The 22,407-nt window shown below is 38.2% G+C and overlaps 1 protein-coding gene across 1 annotated transcript in view; it reads left to right on the forward strand.

Annotated features, from left to right (window-relative positions):
- The first annotated feature begins 1,912 nt into the window (after positions 1-1,912).
- The window catches only part of LOC306893325 (C-type mannose receptor 2-like), a 33,301-nt gene continuing 12,806 nt past the window's right edge, over positions 1,913-22,407 (forward strand). The window contains exons 1-3 of the mRNA XM_079455105.1: positions 1,913-2,100; positions 2,391-2,429; positions 3,971-4,321. Of these exons, the coding sequence (XP_079311231.1) occupies positions 2,094-2,100; positions 2,391-2,429; positions 3,971-4,321 (397 nt within the window). The 5' untranslated portion in view covers positions 1,913-2,093. The remainder of the gene's footprint in view (positions 2,101-2,390; positions 2,430-3,970; positions 4,322-22,407) is intronic.

Raw genomic sequence — 22,407 nt, forward strand, 5'->3', positions numbered from 1 at the left:
AGCAACAGCACTGCATTGAAGAAGACTTGAAACATATAAAAGTGTGATAAAAACAAATCATCAAACCTGATATAAAACTTCAGTGTTTATTTCTTTTTCATCAATGGTATTTACAGACCATTCACATCGCCATTGTGTGTGCTGGCTACAACGCGAGCAGAGATGTGGTCACCTTGGTCAAGTCAGTCCTGTTTCACAGGTAAACATCACAGACACTCACATATCCTCTCGCAACTGCATGACCGTTCCCTGTCAACACGACACACTTCACAAACTCTGATGAAATCTCCATTCGACCTCTTTACACACGTGTGCGTTCTGTTTCATATCGCCAGCATTTCACACGGCAAGGGTAAAGGCCACTCGCCCCACAGCAGAGTTTTACCAGAGCGGCACTGTAATGAGAATAAATTTCACAGCGTACACATATTGGTTGGAAAAGTACTAATGTCATAGATATATTTCAGTCAGGATTTTGATAGATTTCTATTAGTGAATATGGTGTATTTTGGGATGGTACTCTTTGTGATGATGTATCCTGATTTGTAAAAACAAATGACCTTTGAAACTACAATTATTGAAAGACATTTTTTTCAATGAAGACTGAGAAGGGTGGCTGTCTGCTATGTAGGGAGTGAGGTGACTCTGGATTGAAGCTTGAAGGATTTCTTACAACTGTTGGTGATGTGATATTAGCAGTTCATTTCATTTAGTGCATCAGTACATCAATGAATCGGACAAAATCTTAAACTTGTACTTCAACACCTAACGTGAACTAACATGACAGTTTTATCACACAGCATCTGGTTATACACTAATATCGCATTCATCTTCATATTCTTACTCGAAATGTAAATTAAGGTTTTATTTACTCGCCCTCATTTATCTCTAAACCTGATAACTTTCATATTTGCATTACATGTTTTATACGAGAATCTTCAGCGAATATCCTAATTCCGCTGCTCATTTGCATAATACTCTGTAATAAAATAGATTAAGTGCCTTAGTAGATTTAATGAAAAACTGTATTTGATAGAATTGTGTAAATTCTCAGATAAATAAAGTAAAAATCCAAACGTTCTTCCAAACGAGAACCACATGTTCTCTTTTTCCCATTGTATGGAACATTTTGTCATCATTTGCTCTCCAGTTCTTACAAACCTGTAAATATTTCTCTCACGGAGATATTTGAATGACAGTTTGTAACTAAGCTGCTTTGGGTCACCATTGGCCAGGCAAGTTTATATATACAGCACATTTCATGAAATGATGTACAAAATATTAATAGAAATGGAACTAGAGTTCAGACCAGGCAATAGTGAAGTGAGAGTGAAGAACACAACTCATGATGGCGACTACTTACAAGATTACGTCTATTAAACTGAACAACAACAAAACACCACAATATAAGACATTTGCTTGAATCAGATTATCTACTTCAAGATAATACATGTGCGCTTGGTTTCTTTGGAAACAACATTTTAATTTAAACAACCATCACAACAAAAATAAGCATGAAAGGACCCCTGTGACGTTTAACATTTGGATACAGGAACATTGCAGATATCCTGGAAAGAGTTTTAGTACAGAACACCTTTGTTGGCCAAGAGATCAGACAAACTTCACGTGAATGAGGAAGAGAACTGAACACGTGTATATATTGTCATAAGAAATAATGCAAACTTTATTTACACACTTCATTCATTGTTCCGACCCAGAAACAGAAAACACAAATGAGAAGAGATAACATCAAATGTTGACGTCAATATTTACTTTGATGTTTTCAGGGCTGTCACTCATTGGGCGTAAGACTCGCTCATTTGACTGTGTTGTATCTTGTGTTCACTGGCTGACACACTTCACACATGCAAATAAGAGACGCACATCTTGTTTCTTCTCATTTGAGTTATTTCCTTACATAACAGACAACAGGTGAACAATTATACAAATAAGCAGAATGTCAAATATGAAAATAAGTCTTTCCAGAGAAATAAACAAATGATGTGAGGCACTGAAGATCAGATGTGATATAAAGACATAGAAACACACAGAGAGACAAACAGCAGCAGATTCACCAGAGAAACACACAAGAGATGAAAAGTAAGATTCTCATTCATATTAATATCATTCTTTTCATACGACTCTGTTTTAGTCGATTTATCTGAAAATAACGTTTAATGAAACTTTATCAAGAAACTGACTTTCTGTAGAAATACACTAAGTGATGGAAATGTTGACTTTTAACCTCATGACATTTATACATGACAGTAACTAAACAAACTCACAGATTTATTAGATTTTTAATTGTGTAAATGGATTTATGTTGGAAACTAAGATTGTGAACAAACAGAAGTTTAACATTTGAGCTTTTCAATGTGTTTCTTCCTCAGAAATGGCTCAGATTGTATATTTCAGTCTTCTTGTCATCGGTGAGTTTGTGTTTCTGGTTTTATGTTTGATTTAAATGTCTGAAGAATTGACAGCAGAGTTTTGTGTCTGTTTCTATCTACGTCTGTTAACTACGTCTATTTATGAATCTTCTGAACGTCTGATATTGGGGGACGTCTGTACAGAGTTCAAACTAGTTTCAATGGTTTTTCAGTTTTCAGATGGAAGTAAATGAATTGAGTGAGATTGTTGAGTTGAATGGTCTGAATGCAGAATGTTTATTGGTCCAGATAGCAAGCGACCATTGAATCGATGTTTTGTTGTAGAAAAGAGAACTGGGATCCGGTGACATCATATGATGACGATGATTTCTAAATAATGATGTAATGCTATGAAATACACTGAGGTTAATGCTAAACATGACAGTAAACAGCTGACGTGTCCATGTGTTGACTTGACATGTTAGATTCAGATGATAAACATCATATTCATTTCCACCTTACAGATAATCCCCATATTTATCATGAAACCATTATATATCTAAAATATTATGTTCATCAGATAATATACTTTATTGTTACGACTGTAAATCTATATTAAAATATTATGAACCAGACACTTACCAGGAAACGCAAATCAAGCTTCTTCAGAACATCTCTTTCTGTCAATACAAATATACATCATCTATGACTAGGGTCTGATCTACCACAACACATAAAGAAATATCACTGGAAAGAATGATGGGTTATTTCAAGCCATTGGATCAGAAATTGAAAACCAACTGCTGGGTTAAATGAACCTAGAAAATGTTTCTATTTGACCAGACAATGAGATAAAACAACCCAACAGGCTATTTTATAACCCAACTGTAGGGTTTGTTCATTATGGACTAGATTGAAATAACTCATTGTTTATTAGAGCGATGGGACACGATTAGGAAATAAAATAAAACACATTTTGTTCTGAGAGACAGAAGCTGTTAGAGATTAAAGACTCAAATTGAGTCGCACTGTAAGAAATCTGATATTCAACTGATCTCTAAACAAAAGATCTTTAATAACTTCAATCTGTTTGTCAAATTTGTTACTAAATACTGAACAAACTATTTAACATTTAACAAACAAGAGCTTTGAAATGTCTCCAGGATTGAGGTTTGTGATTTCAATGTTTAGGTCTAAGATGCAGAGTTTCTATTGCTGATGGAGGAATATAGATGAGAATAGATGAGAATAGATTACAGATTGAAATCAAACAGCACAGAATATATTACAAACTCAAACAAATGTAAATTGTGTCAATAATCCATCATTGAGCGGCTCAGAATCTGACAGCATGAGATTGTTTTGTTTTTCTTGTTTTCTCAAGTGTTTTTATGGCTCAAATCTGACGTGTTTTAAAATGTGATTTGATTCTGAGTCGCTGACTCAAGCGCTCATCTCTGTGAGACACTAACAGACTCAAATCTGTCAGAATCTGCTTCTTCAATACAAACGTCAGTAAATGATGATCGTGTGGTATCAGCTCACTCCTGCTTAGATCCAGATCTGAGTGAATGTGTCTGAATCTAAACTCTCTCTTTCAGCTCTCGGTTCAATATCTGAATGCATTCAGCGCCGCTATCACTATATAAACATGAGGAAGACCTGGAATGAAGCTCAGAGATACTGCAGAGAGAAATACACAGATCTGGCCACAGTCAACAACATCAATGACATGAACGAGCTGATGAGGTCTGTGAACAGTCTGGTGAAAGTCTGGATTGGACTGAAGAGAAAAAAAAATTATGAATGGAAGTGGTCTCTGGGTGATCCTGTGAAATATCTGAACTGGGGACCTGAACCATCAACTGACACAAAAAATTGTGCTTTTATGAGAAATGGAACGTGGCGTCAGCAGGACTGTAATGTGACGTCACAGTTCATCTGCTACAATGGTGAGTGACAGCAAACCTTCACAAAACATGATCATAAGAAACAATAATAAACATCAAAGTTAAGACACAGAACACGCGATCATAAGAAACAATAATAAACATCACAGTTAAGACACAGAACACGCGATCATAAGAAACAATAATAAACATCACAGTTAAGACACAGAACACATGTGATCATAAGAAACAATAATAAACATCACAGTTAAGACACAGAACACGAGATCATAAGAAACAATAATAAACATCACAGTTAAGACACAGAACACATGTGATCATAAGAAACAATAATAAACATCACAGTTAAGACACAGAACACGAGATCATAAGAAACAATAATAATCATCACAGTTAAGACACAGAACACGCGATCATAAGAAACAATAATAAACATCACAGTTAAGACACAGAACACGAGATCATAAGAAACAATAATAATAATCACAGTTAAGACACAGAACACATGTGATCATAAGAAACAATAATAATAATCACAGTTAAGACACAGAACACGCGATCATAAGAAACAATAATAAACATCACAGTTAAGACACAGAACACGCGATCATAAGAAACAATAATAAACATCACAGTTAAGACACAGAACACGCGATCATAAGAAACAATAATAATCATCACAGTTAAGACACAGAACACGCGATCATAAGAAACAATAATAAACATCACAGTTAAGACACAGAACACATGTGATCATAAGAAACAATAATAAACATCACAGTTAAGACACAGAACACGCGATCATAAGAAACAATAATAAACATCACAGTTAAGACACAGAACACATGTGATCATAAGAAACAATAATAAACATCACAGTTAAGACACAGAACACGCGATCATAAGAAACAATAATAAACATCACAGTTAAGACACGGAACACACGATCATAAGAAACAATAATAATCATCACAGTTAAGACACAGAACACGCGATCATAAGAAACAATAATAATCATCACAGTTAAGAGACAGAACACATGTGATCATAAGAAACAATAATAAACATCACAGTTAAGACACAGAACACGCGATCATAAGAAACAATAATAAACATCACAGTTAAGACACGGAACACACGATCATAAGAAACAATAATAATCATCACAGTTAAGAGACAGAACACATGTGATCATAAGAAACAATGATAAACATCACAGTTAAGACACAGAACACATGTGATCAAAAGAAACAATAATAAACATCACAGTTAAGACACAGAACACGCGATCATAAGAAACAATAATAAACATCACAGTTAAGACACGGAACACACGATCATAAGAAACAATAATAATCATCACAGTTAAGAGACAGAACACATGTGATCATAAGAAACAATAATAAACATCACAGTTAAGACACAGAACACGCGATCATAAGAAACAATAATAAACATCACAGTTAAGACACAGAACACGCGATCATAAGAAACAATAATAATCATCACAGTTAAGACACAGAACACGCGATCATAAGAAACAATAATAAACATCACAGTTAAGACACAGAACACGCGATCATAAGAAACAATAATAAACATCACAGTTAAGACACAGAACACGCGATCATAAGAAACAATAATAAACATCACAGTTAAGACACAGAACACGCGATCATAAGAAACAATAATAAACATCACAGTTAAGACACAGAACACGCGATCATAAGAAACAATAATAATCATCACAGTTAAGACACAGAACACGAGATCATAAGAAACAATAATAATCATCACAGTTAAGACACAGAACACGCGATCATAAGAAACAATAATAATCATCACAGTTAAGACACAGAACACGCGATCATAAGAAACAATAATAATCATCACAGTTAAGACACAGAACACGAGATCATAAGAAACAATAATAATAATCACAGTTAAGACACAGAACACGCGATCATAAGAAACAATAATAAACATCACAGTTAAGACACAGAACACGCGATCATAAGAAACAATAATAAACATCACAGTTAAGACACAGAACACGCGATCATAAGAAACAATAATAATCATCACAGTTAAGACACAGAACACGCGATCATAAGAAACAATAATAAACATCACAGTTAAGACACAGAACACATGTGATCATAAGAAACAATAATAAACATCACAGTTAAGACACAGAACACGCGATCATAAGAAACAATAATAAACATCACAGTTAAGACACAGAACACATGTGATCATAAGAAACAATAATAAACATCACAGTTAAGACACAGAACACGCGATCATAAGAAACAATAATAAACATCACAGTTAAGACACAGAACACGCGATCATAAGAAACAATAATAAACATCACAGTTAAGACACAGAACACGCGATCATAAGAAACAATAATAATCATCACAGTTAAGACACAGAACACGCGATCATAAGAAACACGCGATCATAAGAAACAATAATAAACATCACAGTTAAGACACAGAACACGCGATCATAAGAAACAATAATAATCATCACAGTTAAGACACAGAACACGCGATCATAAGAAACACGCGATCATAAGAAACAATAATAAACATCACAGTTAAGACACAGAACACGCGATCATAAGAAACAATAATAAACATCACAGTTAAGACACAGAACACGAGATCATAAGAAACAATAATAAACATCACAGTTAAGACACAGAACACGAGATCATAAGAAACAATAATAAACATCACAGTTAAGACACAGAACACATGTGATCATAAGAAACAATAATAAACATCACAGTTAAGACACAGAACACGAGATCATAAGAAACAATAATAATCATCACAGTTAAGACACAGAACACGCGATCATAAGAAACAATAATAAACATCACAGTTAAGACACAGAACACGCGATCATAAGAAACAATAATAATCATCACAGTTAAGACACAGAACACATGTGATCATAAGAAACAATAATAAACATCACAGTTAAGACACAGAACACGAGATCATAAGAAACAATAATAATCATCACAGTTAAGACACAGAACACGCGATCATAAGAAACAATAATAAACATCACAGTTAAGACACAGAACACGCGATCATAAGAAACAATAATAAACATCACAGTTAAGACACAGAACACGCGATCATAAGAAACAATAATAAACATCACAGTTAAGACACAGAACACGCGATCATAAGAAACAATAATAATCATCACAGTTAAGACACAGAACACGCGATCATAAGAAACACGCGATCATAAGAAACAATAATAATCATCACAGTTAAGACACAGAACACGCGATCATAAGAAACAATAATAATCATCACAGTTAAGACACAGAACACGCGATCATAAGAAACACGCGATCATAAGAAACAATAATAAACATCACAGTTAAGACACAGAACACGCGATCATAAGAAACAATAATAAACATCACAGTTAAGACACAGAACACGAGATCATAAGAAACAATAATAAACATCACAGTTAAGACACAGAACACGAGATCATAAGAAACAATAATAAACATCACAGTTAAGACACAGAACACATGTGATCATAAGAAACAATAATAAACATCACAGTTAAGACACAGAACACGAGATCATAAGAAACAATAATAATCATCACAGTTAAGACACAGAACACGCGATCATAAGAAACAATAATAAACATCACAGTTAAGACACAGAACACGAGATCATAAGAAACAATAATAATAATCACAGTTAAGACACAGAACACATGTGATCATAAGAAACAATAATAATAATCACAGTTAAGACACAGAACACGCGATCATAAGAAACAATAATAAACATCACAGTTAAGACACAGAACACGCGATCATAAGAAACAATAATAAACATCACAGTTAAGACACAGAACACGCGATCATAAGAAACAATAATAATCATCACAGTTAAGACACAGAACACGCGATCATAAGAAACAATAATAAACATCACAGTTAAGACACAGAACACATGTGATCATAAGAAACAATAATAAACATCACAGTTAAGACACAGAACACGCGATCATAAGAAACAATAATAATCATCACAGTTAAGACACAGAACACATGTGATCATAAGAAACAATAATAAACATCACAGTTAAGACACAGAACATGCGATCATAAGAAACAATAATAAACATCACAGTTAAGACACAGAACACACGATCATAAGAAACAATAATAATCATCACAGTTAAGACACAGAACACACGATCATAAGAAACAATAATAATCATCACAGTTAAGACACAGAACACACGATCATAAGAAACAATAATAATCATCACAGTTAAGAGACAGAACACATGTGATCATAAGAAACAATAATAATCATCACAGTTAACACACAGAACACGCGATCATAAGAAACAATAATAAACATCACAGTTAAGACACAGAACACGCGATCATAAGAAACAATAATAATCATCACAGTTAAGACACAGAACACGAGATCATAAGAAACAATAATAAACATCACAGTTAAGACACAGAACACATGTGATCATAAGAAACAATAATAATCATCACAGTTAAGACACAGAACACACGATCATAAGAAACAATAATAATCATCACAGTTAAGACACAGAACACGCGATCATAAGAAACAATAATAATCATCACAGTTAAGACACAGAACAAGAGATCATAAGAAACAATAATAAACATCACAGTTAAGACACAGAACACGTGATCATAAGAAACAATAATAAACATCACAGTTAAGACACAGAACACGTGATCATAAGAAACAATAATAAACATCACAGTTAAGACACAGAACACGTGATCATAAGAAACAATAATAAACATCACAGTTAAGACACAGAACACGTGATCATAAGAAACAATAATAATCATCACAGTTAAGAGACAGAACACATGTGATCATAAGAAACAATAATAATCATCACAGTTAAGACACAGAACACGAGATCATAAGTAACAATAATAAACATCACAGTTAAGACACAGAACACGCGATCATAAGAAACAATAACAATCATCACAGTTAAGACACAAAACACGCGATCATAAGAAACAATAATAATCATCACAGTTAAGACACAGAACACGCGATCATAAGAAACAATAATAAACATCACAGTTAAGAGACAGAACACATGTGATCATAAGAAACAATAATAATCATCACAGTTAAGACACAGAACACATGTGATCATAAGAAACAATAATAAACATCACAGTTAAGAGACAGAACACATGTGATCATAAGAAACAATAATAATCATCACAGTTAAGACACAGAACACATGTGATCGTAAGAAACAATAATAAACATCACAGTTAAGAGACAGAACACATGTGATCATAAGAAACAATAATAAACATTACAGTTAAGACACAGAACACGCGATCATAAGAAACAATAATAATCATCACAGTTAAGACACAGAACACGAGATCATAAGAAACAATAATAATCATCACAGTTAAGACACAGAACACGCGATCATAAGAAACGTCTCGGGTTATTTGCTGTAACCCTGTTCCCTGAAAAAGCGGGAACGAGATGCTGCGTTTCAAACGCTATGGGAGAACGTCTTTGTTCGACCGGTTGTGAAGCACGTGTGTCAAACACGCCAAAAATTATTTTGGCTTTAAATAACCTCGGCAGGTAATTTGGTTAATTACACCATCACCTGCAGGTTATAAATACGCGTGGCGCGAACGCGTCTTCAGGTTCCAATTTTGTCTGAAAGGACGTCCGGCACGCCTACAGTGCGGCATTGAGGCGCAGCATCTCGTTCCCGCTTTTTCAGGGAACAGGGTTACAGCAAGTAACCCGAGACGTTCCCTATCAAAAGCTACACTCGATGCTGCGTTTCAAACGCTATGGGAACGAGAATACCAACGCCGCCGCACTGGAGGTGTCTGGACCCCCCAAAGTTGTGTGGTATGTGTGCACAAGCCAAGAGGAGGCATCAGACATTACTCTGGGATGTAGACTCCAGGACTTGTGAGCCTGGAGTAGCATGGACATCCAAACTATAAAATCGGACAAATGTGTGCGGAGAGGACCAGCCCGCCGCATCACACACTTGCTGCAAGGGGACACCTCTTGCTAAGGCCATTGAAGATGAAACCCCCCTTGTTGAATGAGCTCTGACACCTAGAGGTGAAGCTTGACCGCGCGCCTCATAGGCCAGAGCAATAGCATCCCTTACCCAATGTGACATTGTTTGCCTGGTGGCAGCCGCCCCTTTGTTGCGGCTCCTATAACATATGAAAAGCTGCTCTGATTTACGCCACTGGCTAGTGCGGTGGATGTAATTCTGAAGAGCACGTACTGGACACAGTAGGTGTAATCGTTCCTGCTCCGACGTCGTGAACGGCGGAGGACAAAAGGCCTCAAGAACAACCGGATGCACGGTGGAGAACGGAACTTTAGGCATATGTAAGCGGTAGGACATTAGGACCCAGTAGACGCCACCTCAGAGCACTTAATTGCTCAGCCAGCTATTTAGGGAGACTTGGTTAGCGACAAGCCAAACTAGCATTCCAGCATAGTGTGTCGGTACAGCGTGGGGAATGAAAGCACCAGGATTGTGGAATCTAACTAGTGCTGTTGTCGTTGCTTGAGGCTGGAGATTGACCAGTGGACAAATCGGTTGTTTTTGGCAAACCGTTGCAGTTACGGTGAAGACGCATGGTGCAAACATTTGTTTGCTATTCAGGGAACGTGGTCAAACCATTGCAGTAACGCAGTGTGAGATTGTGGTGAAGACACATGGTGCAAACATTTGTTTGCTATTCAGGGAATGTGTCCAGTCACTGTTTTTCCTATTCATTTTAGCTATACAAACTGCCTACCATAATTTATAACCGGCCGAACACCGAGAGCAGGGTTTTGTGTTTTTACAATGTATGTTTGTTTTGTTTTGAGTTCCTTTTTATAACTTCTGTATACTCTGTGGAGTTCTTTTATTTCGAATACTCATTGGGTAACGTGTAGTTTCCCAAAGAGACAAACGCCTGCAGTGGTGTGTGTGTGAAGTGAAGGGGGAGAAATTGTTGTGAATCACGGATACTATATTTAACTGGGTTGTTTTACCTGTGTATGTTTAACTCATTTATTAAGAGTGACGTGTGGTGTGCCTTGGATTCTGACACGTCTCCGGAGGGAAACTCCGTACACACCCTTAACCATTTTGTTCGATTATGAAATTTCCCTCACAGTACTACAGTTGTCTTTTTAACCTGTTTATATAATTGAATTACTGTGCAATAAATAAATGTATATTTTTGACACACCAGCTTCCATCTGCATCCTTTAACTAGGGTGGCTTACGTGAAACCAGGTAGTTCTTTGGAACTGACTATTCTTTTTAAATCATTGGTCTTTGATTTATTTGAGTAGTTAATTAGTGATTGCTAGACTCTGGTGGCCACACATATAACTCGGGTGAGGGTGCAGAATAGCTTTGACCATCCCAGGGGCAAAAATTAAGCAGGACGGTGAGGTCGAGAGCGCCTGCAGATCTCCAATTCTCTTAAGAGAGGTGATTGCCATTAGAAAAACCATTTTAAAGGTCAGAAGCCTAATAGGTGCTGACTCCATAGGTTCAAAAGGGGCGCTAACCAGACCCTCGAGCACTATTGCTAAGTCCCATGACGGAACAGTCCGTCTAGAAGGAGGCATTAGCCGCCTCGCTCCACGAATAAAGCGGGCGACTAAAGGGTGTTTTCCCACAGAAACCCCATCAATCAGGGCATGGCAAGCTGAAATAGCGGCCACATAAACCCTGAGAGTACCGGGTTTTGTCCCTGAGGACAGTTTCTCTTTCAGAAACTCCAGCACTGAAACAATCTGGCAGTGAATTGGGTCTGCATGGTAATGCACCATCTTTCAAAAACGCTCCATCTAAGGGCGTAGCTCCTTCTAGTGGAGGGAGCCCTAGCACTTAAAATAGTCTCTATTACATCAGGCGGAAGCCCTGAACCTCTCAGCTGGTGCCCTTCAGGGGCCAGACATGGAGGTTCCACAGCTCGGGATGGGGATGAAACACCGTCCCCTGTGCCTGAGACAAAAGATCTCTCCTGACTGGGATCGCCCATGGCGTGTCGTCGAGGAGGGATATTAGGTCCGAAAACCAAATTCTGGTTGGCCAACGGGGAGCTATCAATAAGAGGCGACACCCCTGTTGACGGACCTTCGCTAGGACTCCCGGGAGCAGAGCTATCGAAGGATATGCGTAAAGACGCAGTCTGGGCCACGTGTGGGCCATCGCGTCCAGACCCAGGGGAGCTGGATGACTCAGAGAGAAGTAGAGGGGACATTGTGCTGTCTCCTGTGAAGCAAAGAGGTCCACCTCTGCTTAGTAAAATCTTTCCCAGATTTGTCTCACTATCTCGGGGTGGAGTTTTACATTCCCCGTTCGTCACAGCTTGTCTGGACAGAAAGTCTGAAACCGCACCCCAACCTGTGAGGGAAGCGTCTGTCGTTAACATCCTGCGACGACAACACGGACCGAGAGTGGGACCTAGAGTCAGAAACCGAGGTCTGAACCACATAGAAAGGATGCGAAGCCCCTGGCGCGTCACCCTTATTTGCCTCTGGAGGTTGGCCCTTGGATGAAACCCCCTGGCTCTGAGCCACAACTGAAACGGTCTCATATGCAGGAGGCCCAGAGGTATTACTGTGGAAGCCGCCGCCATGAGACCTAGGACTCTTTGAAAGTGATGATTTGTCACTCTCTGGCCTAACCTGATGCTCCTCAGGGTGTTCTGAATGGATTCGACACGTGCAGGTGACAGTTGTGCCTGCATTGCGATCGAGTCCCATATAACCCCCAGATACGTTGTATTCTGTGTAGGGGAAAGAACGCTCTTCTTGACGTTGAGTCTTAACCCGAGAGTCTCGAGATGAACTAGGACGACATCCCGATGTCGAAGCGCTAGCTCCCGAGACTGAGCTAAAATCAGCCAGTCGTCTATGTAATTCAAAATGCGGATGCCCTGGAGTCGCAGAGGAGCCAGAGCTGCATCCATGCACTTTGTGTATGTGCGGGGTGACAAGGCTAGGCCGAATGGAAGAACCCGATACTGGTAAGCTTCGCCCCCGAAAGCGAACCTCAGGAATTTCCTGTGTTGTGGCAAGATCTCTATATGAAAGTATGCGTCTTTGAGATCGATCGTCACGAACCAGTCGTGACACTGAATTTGAGACACAATCATCTTGATTGTCAACATCTTGAACTTGTGTGTCTTTAGGTAGCGGTTCATTCCACGAAGATCTAGAATTGGACGCAACCCCCCCATCCATCTTGGGAACTAGAAAATACCGGCTGTAATAGCCTGACATTCTGTCTGATAGGGGAACACGTTCTATGGCCCCTTTGTCCAGCAGAGCTTGTAATTCTTGTGTCAACAGATGTGCTCGCTCCGGTTGGACGGAAGTTGAGACCACTCCGTTGAAACGCGGAGGACGATATGCAAATTGAATTCTGTAGCCTTTGGCAATAGTTCTTTCCACCCATGGAGAGATACCTGGCAGTAGTTTCCACGCTGTTAGTAGTTTTTTGCCAGTGTCTCTTCCACACGGGGCACCATCGTGTACCCTCGTGATTTCGAGCCGACAATAGTCGAATAAATCGACGTAAACGGCACGAAAACACGGGAGGAATGAGGTCTCTGCCATGACCGAGAAATCTCGGCGTGGAGATCCTCAAAAAATGGGAGAGCCCGACTTTTGGGCTCCTCCCCTTGGCCACCCGACAGATATCTGTCGTCTAATTTTGAGTGTCTGGGGATATCTTGTTCCTGCGGCCAGTCGAGCTTTAGACGGTCGACTGCATTTGTCACCGCCCCGAGCAGCTCATCTAACGCTTGTGCGTCACGAGAGGAACGCCCCGAGGCGGCGCTCTCCAAGCCCGCAGAAACAAGAGATGCCTCGTCCTCAGCCCGATCCGAAGAAGTGCCGAGGCACGCTTCGCAAGCGGACCCGAGGACGTCGCGGCTCGGCGAGTGCATGGGAGAAACGGCTTCCGTCTCCCGTGCCTCGGCTAGATTGAACCGCGAACCCCAGCTCGGGGGAGAGACGGCTCGATCGCTCTTAAAGAATGAGCGCCGAGCACGGAGAACCTTCCCAGCAAACAATTTTTGGTTCCCAGAACGTTCTGGGAACGTTAGCGCATGGTTCCCAGAACGTTCCCAGAACAGATATTCTAACGTTCCCTGTTGGTTTTCCAGGAAAGTTTTTTTGACGTTAATAGAACGTTCCCTGTAGGTTAGGGAAACGTTCCCCTACCTTTGTCCTAACGTTAGGGGAACGTTCTCCTAACGTTAGGCTAACGTTCCCCTAACGTTAGGCGAACGTTCCCCTAACGTTAGTACAAAGGTAGGGGAACGTTACCCTAACCTACAGGGAACGTTCTATTAACGTCTCCTAACGTTAGGCTAACGTTCTCCTAACGTTAGGCGAACGTTCTCCTAACCATGTTATGGGGAATGAAATGAGCCTAAAATCACGTGTTATAGATTGAGAACAAAAACTGGGATAAAATAAATCAAAATTTATTGAATTCAACTGCATAAACAACCTTAAACAACATACAAATACAACAAATAGAAAGAAAATAATAATAACTTTAAGACGTAAAACTAATTGGTAAAATTGTATTTTAAAATAATTATATAAATTACTATTTATTAAATGTAGAAAGAGAAATATATATATATATACAAACTACATAAAAAGCCTTAAACAACAAACAAATAAAACAAATTGAAAGAAAACAATAACCATAAAGACATTAAACTAATTGGTAATATATAATTTATAAAAAAATATATAACATTATAATTACTATTTATTAAATGTAAAAATATAATAAAAATACAGAAGCCCCATCAAGTTCAATCTTCACTTTAGCATCATCTGAAATCAAAAGAAAAAGGAAATGAGTAAGACGTATCTTAAACACTGTAGTTGAAGTGAATCATTATTATATGAAATATGTATTATTAATTAATAGTCGCCAGTGACTGATGTTGATCAATAATATGCCTGCAATTAATTTACAGTACTGGCATTTAGTAGAGGCTTTTCCAACTCAAAGCGACAGTACCATATGGAAAACAATAAAATAATTTGACAATAATATGAGGAGTTCTATACAAAGTTACTTCGTTGATACAAGTACAATGTGTTTTACTAAAACGGAAACTGACCAAACTTATAAAACCGTCTTTAACATCACACCACTAGATGCCGCTGTTAGGCTACAAATCTTTTCAAACCTAGTGGCCCGTCTTATAAAAAGTTTGAAAGTTGATTGATCTATACTGATAATAAAAAAATGACATTGTTTACCATTTCAAATGTCTGTGTGGGGCATATTTTAAAACGAGAGAAATTTCGTCCTCCACATCAGTTGCCCTCAGCTGCTTAAAGTTTTTTTGTGTTGCTCCTACAAAATAGAATGACAATCTCTGATCAGATAAAGACTCCCTTTATGTTCACACAGTAAAACAAAACGTTTCAATGACGCTAAAATTACACAAGTTAGGACAAAACTTGCCTATTACTAAGTGGCATATTTGTAGGTCTTGGAAGGCCTGTTTATTTTTCTTTCCTTTCAGACTGTAGGCCCCCAAAACCTCATTTGTGGCAATCTTGCGCAACATTTTGCGGACTGCAGCACCAGGATTTAAGCCCCCAAGGGATCGAAGGTAGTTCATCTGTAAAAAAATATGACAAATAATTAATGCAATGAAAGCATTTAGTTTAAAAAGTGAAGTGTGTTCAAATAACGTTCATAAAGATTGATCTGTGTATTTATTGAACATGCGAGTTAAAATCTGCTACCAAGTTTTAACTGCCCTTTACTACAATTCTAAAGAATCAGGTTACAGCAGAATCTGAAGAATATATATATATTTATTTGCGGGTTGATGCATTTGGGCATGAGATTGCGGGTTCGCACACTCATTTCACAATTAAATGAAACAAATGTCTGGATTTAGTTTGCAATTTGGTGTATCAACCCGCTACATTAACTAGTAGTTAGGTCATTTATATCACAGGTTCTCAAACTTTGGGTCATAAGGAGAGTCGCGCAAAGCCACTTGATGTTGCTGTGCATTAAAAATGTTTATAGCAACCAAAAAATATACTTGTATAGTTCACGTGTTTATTGTGCTCGGACACTGGATGATTTTCTCAACGCTAGACCAACCTTCCGAACTTCCGAATAAGAAATGCGGCCCAACACTTTTTCAATAGTGAATCACTAGGAATCCAGTTTAATGCTACAACAGTGGCTGCCAGCAGATTTTTTAGATGTAGCCTACAATCAACATTCTTGCATATATATTTACCATCTTGGTTCGTTTGTCCTTGTGGGCAAGCTCAGTGTCCAGCAGCTGGAGTTCTTCCACTGTATGACACGGCCCATTATCGAGCAGGTCTCCTCCATCCTCTGACGCCGTCACAGCTGTAGAAGCCAGCAATTGTCGCTGCATGGCCAGGATTTCTTGTTGATTTTCAACAATTTCTTGCAACTTTTGCAAGACTTTTGTGCGATAGTCTATAAAGCATTTTGAACATCATTGAATATACTTTAATTTAATTTTAAAAGTTAAAAACGGACTTACTCTTTGTGGCTGCTTCAGACGAAGACTGGGGCTCTTCTAAAAGGAGCTGGGAGGCAACTGTTGCAAAATAAAGCAATAAGCCCCAAGAGGCAGTGGGTTACTGGTGTATTTTATTACGTCTTCAGGATAAAAATCAAGGACCAAAACGGACCTTTTTATAAGTTTAAAAGCAATTAATTATTGATAAAGATACACTAATTTAAATAGTCAATATAAACAAAAATTCAATTATATTTTGCACAACCTTGAAGATTTTTAGACACCCGTTGCTGTGGGTTCTTCTGCAGTGATTCTTCTGCTGCAGAACAAATAACCAAATAAACTATTAAATGGAGCCATACTGATAAAATTTCAGGTATGAAAATTAAACAAGAAAAAATATGCTTACAATTCACAGAACAATCACTTGAAATGTCATTGTTGTCTGTTAGAAGTCAAAACGCAAAAGAGAGTCAAATACTGCATGTCTAGTACTAATACTTAAAAACATATTTTGATATTCTACGAACCCATGTCCAGAGAAGTCTTGGGCAAGGGTGTGTCTGTAAATACATAATAAAAAACTGAAAGAACAACAAGACAATTATGTATTAAATTTAATGGCACCAACTTACATTTAGGTGGAACAGGTTTACATGTACTTTTTGTTGACTTCTTCCTAGATAATACTCTGCCATCATCTGAAAATAAGAACAAATTGTGTTAAAATAAAACATAGAGCAGGGCTAGTTAACTTAGCTCCAGGAGGGCTGGTGTCCTGCAGAGTTTAGTTCCAACCCTGATCAAATACTACTAATTATTTGAAATTTATGAACAGGTGTGTTGGATAAGGGTTGGAACTAAACTATGCAGAACACATGCCCTCCAGCCCTAGCATAGAGTTCACAAATACAATTCAAATTGTATGTTAAATCTTATTATGTCAAATCTACTGTAAATATCTGAAACAAAGTAGCAAAATACAATTTGTCCAAAGAAACTTGCCTATATGAGACACATTCTTTCCTTTAATACATATATATTTTTTAATCAAACAAATCACAAGTGGTTAAATATCTTATTTTAGGGTTATTGAGGTGCCCAAAATGTCACAACTTCAATTTTGTTCATTCATTTGCTTTCTCAGAAACATCTCAGAATAAATGAATAGAGCTTTATGTTAATGTAAAATATATTTACATAGCATTTAGTAAACTAGAGAATGAGTGACAACAGTTTCTGTTTATAGTTTTAAGAAATGTTTCAGTCTTTTTAAGAGTTGGAATAAAGGTTTTGGAAGTGATTTGAACTGTTACCACTTGAGGAGGAATCTTTTTCTGACAGAAATCTCCTTGGCTTCTTCTGTGCCCTCTTTTTAGTTCTTGTGGTGTCCTCTGTTTCAATATTTGAAGTCTCCACCACACGGGAACATTTTTCTACAGCATTGCTGTATGAACCTAAAAAAAATGTTGCAAATATACCTTTTTAGCAATGCTCTTGATATTTAGTTTTACAGTTTTTCTCAATTGCTAAAACACTAAAACCCATTGGCTGAACAAACTTATTTAGCTAATTGTGCAATCTGTTGTCAATACCTTAAACCATTTCACATGGTAAAACACAATTTGCAAATCTCACTTAGACTCTTCAGCAAAACGCTAAACACATTCTAATTCTCAAAACACATTCTGCACTCTAATGCACATGTCATCCATACTGGTAAAAACAAGTGGCAACAATCAAATACAAATAGAGAACATGTGTCATTGATTGAACACAACCACTCAAAATTGATTTAACCTGTTTCAAATGATGTGACACAACCAATATAAGCAGTTCCGAGAGAAAACAGGTTTTGAAGGTGGGAAGGAGAAAGTCTGAAAATTGATAGAAGAAACAATATGAGAAGACGAGTGCGTATTCGAGGTGGGCAAAGAGGAGGAGGCCAAGAAAGAGGTGGAAGAGGAGGAGGAGGGCAAGAAAGAGGAGGAAGAACCCCCAAAATAGTGCAAAGAGCAAAGCAGAGTAGTAATTTCTGAACAATTTTGAGCTACGATGATAGAACATGTTTTCATTCATCAAAAGACAAATGAGGGAACAATATAAACTTTGTTTTGAGATTAAAAATGTACTTCTCCCTGAGAACTATGTTCTGAACAATGTATTTTCTATTTATTGGTGTATTGTTTACTGACTGCTTGATTTCATTTTCCAAGAGGAGTCAGAGGTTTTGTAAATAGTGCTTGAAGATGAGGTTTTGTGTTCAATGTTTTCAGAAATGGAGCAAGGTTTCAGAAATTGTGTTTTAGCAATTGAGAACAACTGTAATAATGTTCATTAAAATATGAGCAGGGATATTTTTTTAACCTTTAGATGCAGAAAATCTTGCTTTATGTATGTATGAAAAGTCCACAGTGTTTAGAGGGTATTTTATGGATACAATATGAAAATCCTCCATCCCCCTTGAATGTTAATCCCTTGATCTCTCTCTGCATTTCCCCATTCCAGCACTGGATATTGCATATATACAATGGAATTACTTTACCTGTTTTCAGCCAAATTTTTTTTAACTGTAACCTCCTCCAGTTGATCCTGTCAGGCAAACTGCAGCTTTTCACAAGCTGCCGCACATTTGAAAAAGTCCAATAGCAGAATATTTTCCCCTGAAAAAAGTAAATATAAAATACTGTAAATATATGCATATTACAAAAAATTATTGATTGAAAACAAAAACGTACCTCTGTGCTCTCCTCCAACCATGAGGTTGGGACAATTTCAACTGAATTGTCATCTGAAAATTCCACCACTGCATATTGTTTTGTGGCCATCTGTCAAAATGAAATAGGATTTCTTTGAGGATCAGTAGGCAGTTTACAGTAATGTCTTAGATCAAACAAAAGGTTTAAACAAAACTATAAAAAACATAAACTGTTAATGATGATCTGGCTATTGGATATTATTAATAGTAACCACTGGTTCATGGCCTCCACGTAGTGCAATAAAACCCTTTAACGCACGTCTAGTCTTGGAATCTCCCTTACATGTTATGGGCTATATGTAAACATCTGTTATGTGAAGTAACTGAAAGTTTGTGAAAAGTTAAGGGCATTTTTGCATACATATTTTTCGGCATTATTATTTAGTAACTGTTTTTTAAAGCAATAACAGTGCTTTATCCTAAATAAGTACTTGTTCATACTAAACCTCTCGTACCTTATTGCTTACTTATTAAATTACATTCTGGAATACTGGATTCTTAGCCAGAATGTCTGCATTTAAAGTAATGAGGTATGAATGTGTGTAATAAGGATAATGTACAGTCATCCGGTTATTGTGACACTGTCTTAGTTTATTGTGCGATAAGAACTTCCTGACTGTACTAGAATGTTTAATATCTTATTTGAATGACCTTTTTTTGTCCTTGCTGTCCATGATGTCCTTAAATGAGACTTGTTTCACAGGAATGTGATCCCTATGGACTGTCCCCACAGAGAGAGAGAGAGAGAGAGAGAGAGAGAGAGAGAGAGAGAGAGAGAGAGAGAGAGAGAGAGAGAGAGAGAGAGAGAGAGAGAGAGAGAGAGAGAGAGAGAGAGAGAGAGAGAGAGAGAGAGAGAGAGAGAGAGAGAGAGAGAGACAGAGAGAAAATCTTCCTGTGCTCAGTGTTCATGCAGGACGGCCAAGAAAATCAATTCCTGGCCTTTTTCTATCATTATGGCAATTCTTGTCAGCTGGCGTTCTGGTATGAGCTTCATCACTGCATGTCTTGTTTGGACTTTAAAACATCCAAGTGTTCTTGAGTCTAGTGGATCTCTGAACAGTGGTTGAGATCTTTCAAAACATCTACACATCAGCAACTGTGAACCTGAATCATCCGACTCATCTCTCTCTTCAATGGCCTCACAGCAGTTTCCTTCAGCAAGAATAAATGCATTGTTGGGCCTTTTGGTTTTCGACCTGGAGGCCACCACAGAGAGAGGAGAAGTGGACATCTCTGTGAGACGTTTGACCAATTGAACAAGTGGCTGCCTTCCGGACCTTACAAGCCGCTTTAGCTTTGCGAGATAATTCTCGAATGGGAATGCACTGCATGCATCAAGGCTGCCAAAAGTCATTGCCTCTTCTGATAGATGTACCATTGAATGGATGTTGTACACCAGAAAGTGGTCTCCATACAGTTCTTTTGTTTTCTCAATAAAGTATTGCATTAGCTCTTTGCTGTATCTGTTGTGTTCCCTTGCCAATGTTGGACAAAGCAGAAGACTCAAGGCAACACTAAATGCCATGAAATGGTCGTAAAGTTGGTCACTCAAAATGCCCTTCAGCACGATCTTGCCTGTATAAACAGCAAACTGGCGCAGTTCTGTTGCCTTCCACCTATCAATGTCCTCTAGATTCCGAGGTTTTCGGGCAAAACAGTTTGGAATGGCGTGTCTGAGTAACAGCAGTCTTTGCGTCACCTCATTTATTTGCCCCGCAGACAGTCTTACTTTTCTATCTCCTCTAACCCACTCTGTGATGAGCTTCTTCATAACACCCAGGCAGGCTTGGTGCATGTAGTCAATTGGAAATTGTTGTATCATATCCAACGGGAGCCTCAAAAAGGGAGACACTGGTGCAGTCTCATTCTCCTGACGTATGGCCATTTCAGCACGAAATGCTTCATTGGTGCGCAGAGTGAGATTTTCTACCTCTGGGTACGTTACTCGCCTAGAGACCCATGTGCCTTTCTGAGTGCATTTGTCACAACCAAAATACCCAGAATACTGCTTGATCTTCTTCACCATTGCTCTTGCTGGTGCATCGCACACAAAGCATCTGATCCTAATCTTTTTTCCATCCAGACCATTGTCGAGGAGCTCTTGGATGTCATTTATGGCTTCCTCAGCAAAATCCAGATCTTTTGGTTTGGTGGGACCAAGTGTCAGTGTGACAGGAAAAACACTAATGGGGTTTAGGTGAATAGCACAGAGGATGGGCCAAAGATGTGTCCTGCTGCTTTTAAAAATGGGTAGGCCATCAATATTAAATGATAGCTCCAGTGTACTCACTCTTTCAATCATCTCTGTTGGATAACGTTTTAACTGCTCACTAATGCTCTCTCTTAAATTAAAATGAACACACTCCATTCCTGACTTTCGTGCTGATGTAACAGTCCTTGGAGTTTTCAGCAATGTCCTTGCTGTGGATGGGAGCTCTGGGTGTCCATTTCTTTTAAGTCCTCTCAGGAGATCATCTAAAGCATTATGCGTGATGCTGTGCTTTATTGCCCATTCATGCAGAAATGTTGGGAGTGAAGTTGAGGCTGTTTCATTTTCACTCTCAGTTCCTGCAGTGCAGCTTTCCTCACTGAGCGCATTGTTCACACTCTCATGTCCAGAACTGCAACACTCCCCACTGAAACTAACATCAACAGTACCAACAGAACTTGAGATGTCATCATCAATGTCCATTCTTTCAGCATATCCTTCTTGAGGTGCTAATGGAT

This window comes from Barbatula barbatula (genome assembly GCF_947034865.1).
Source record: "Barbatula barbatula genome assembly, chromosome: 4".
NCBI classification, from domain to species: domain Eukaryota; kingdom Metazoa; phylum Chordata; class Actinopteri; order Cypriniformes; family Nemacheilidae; genus Barbatula; species Barbatula barbatula.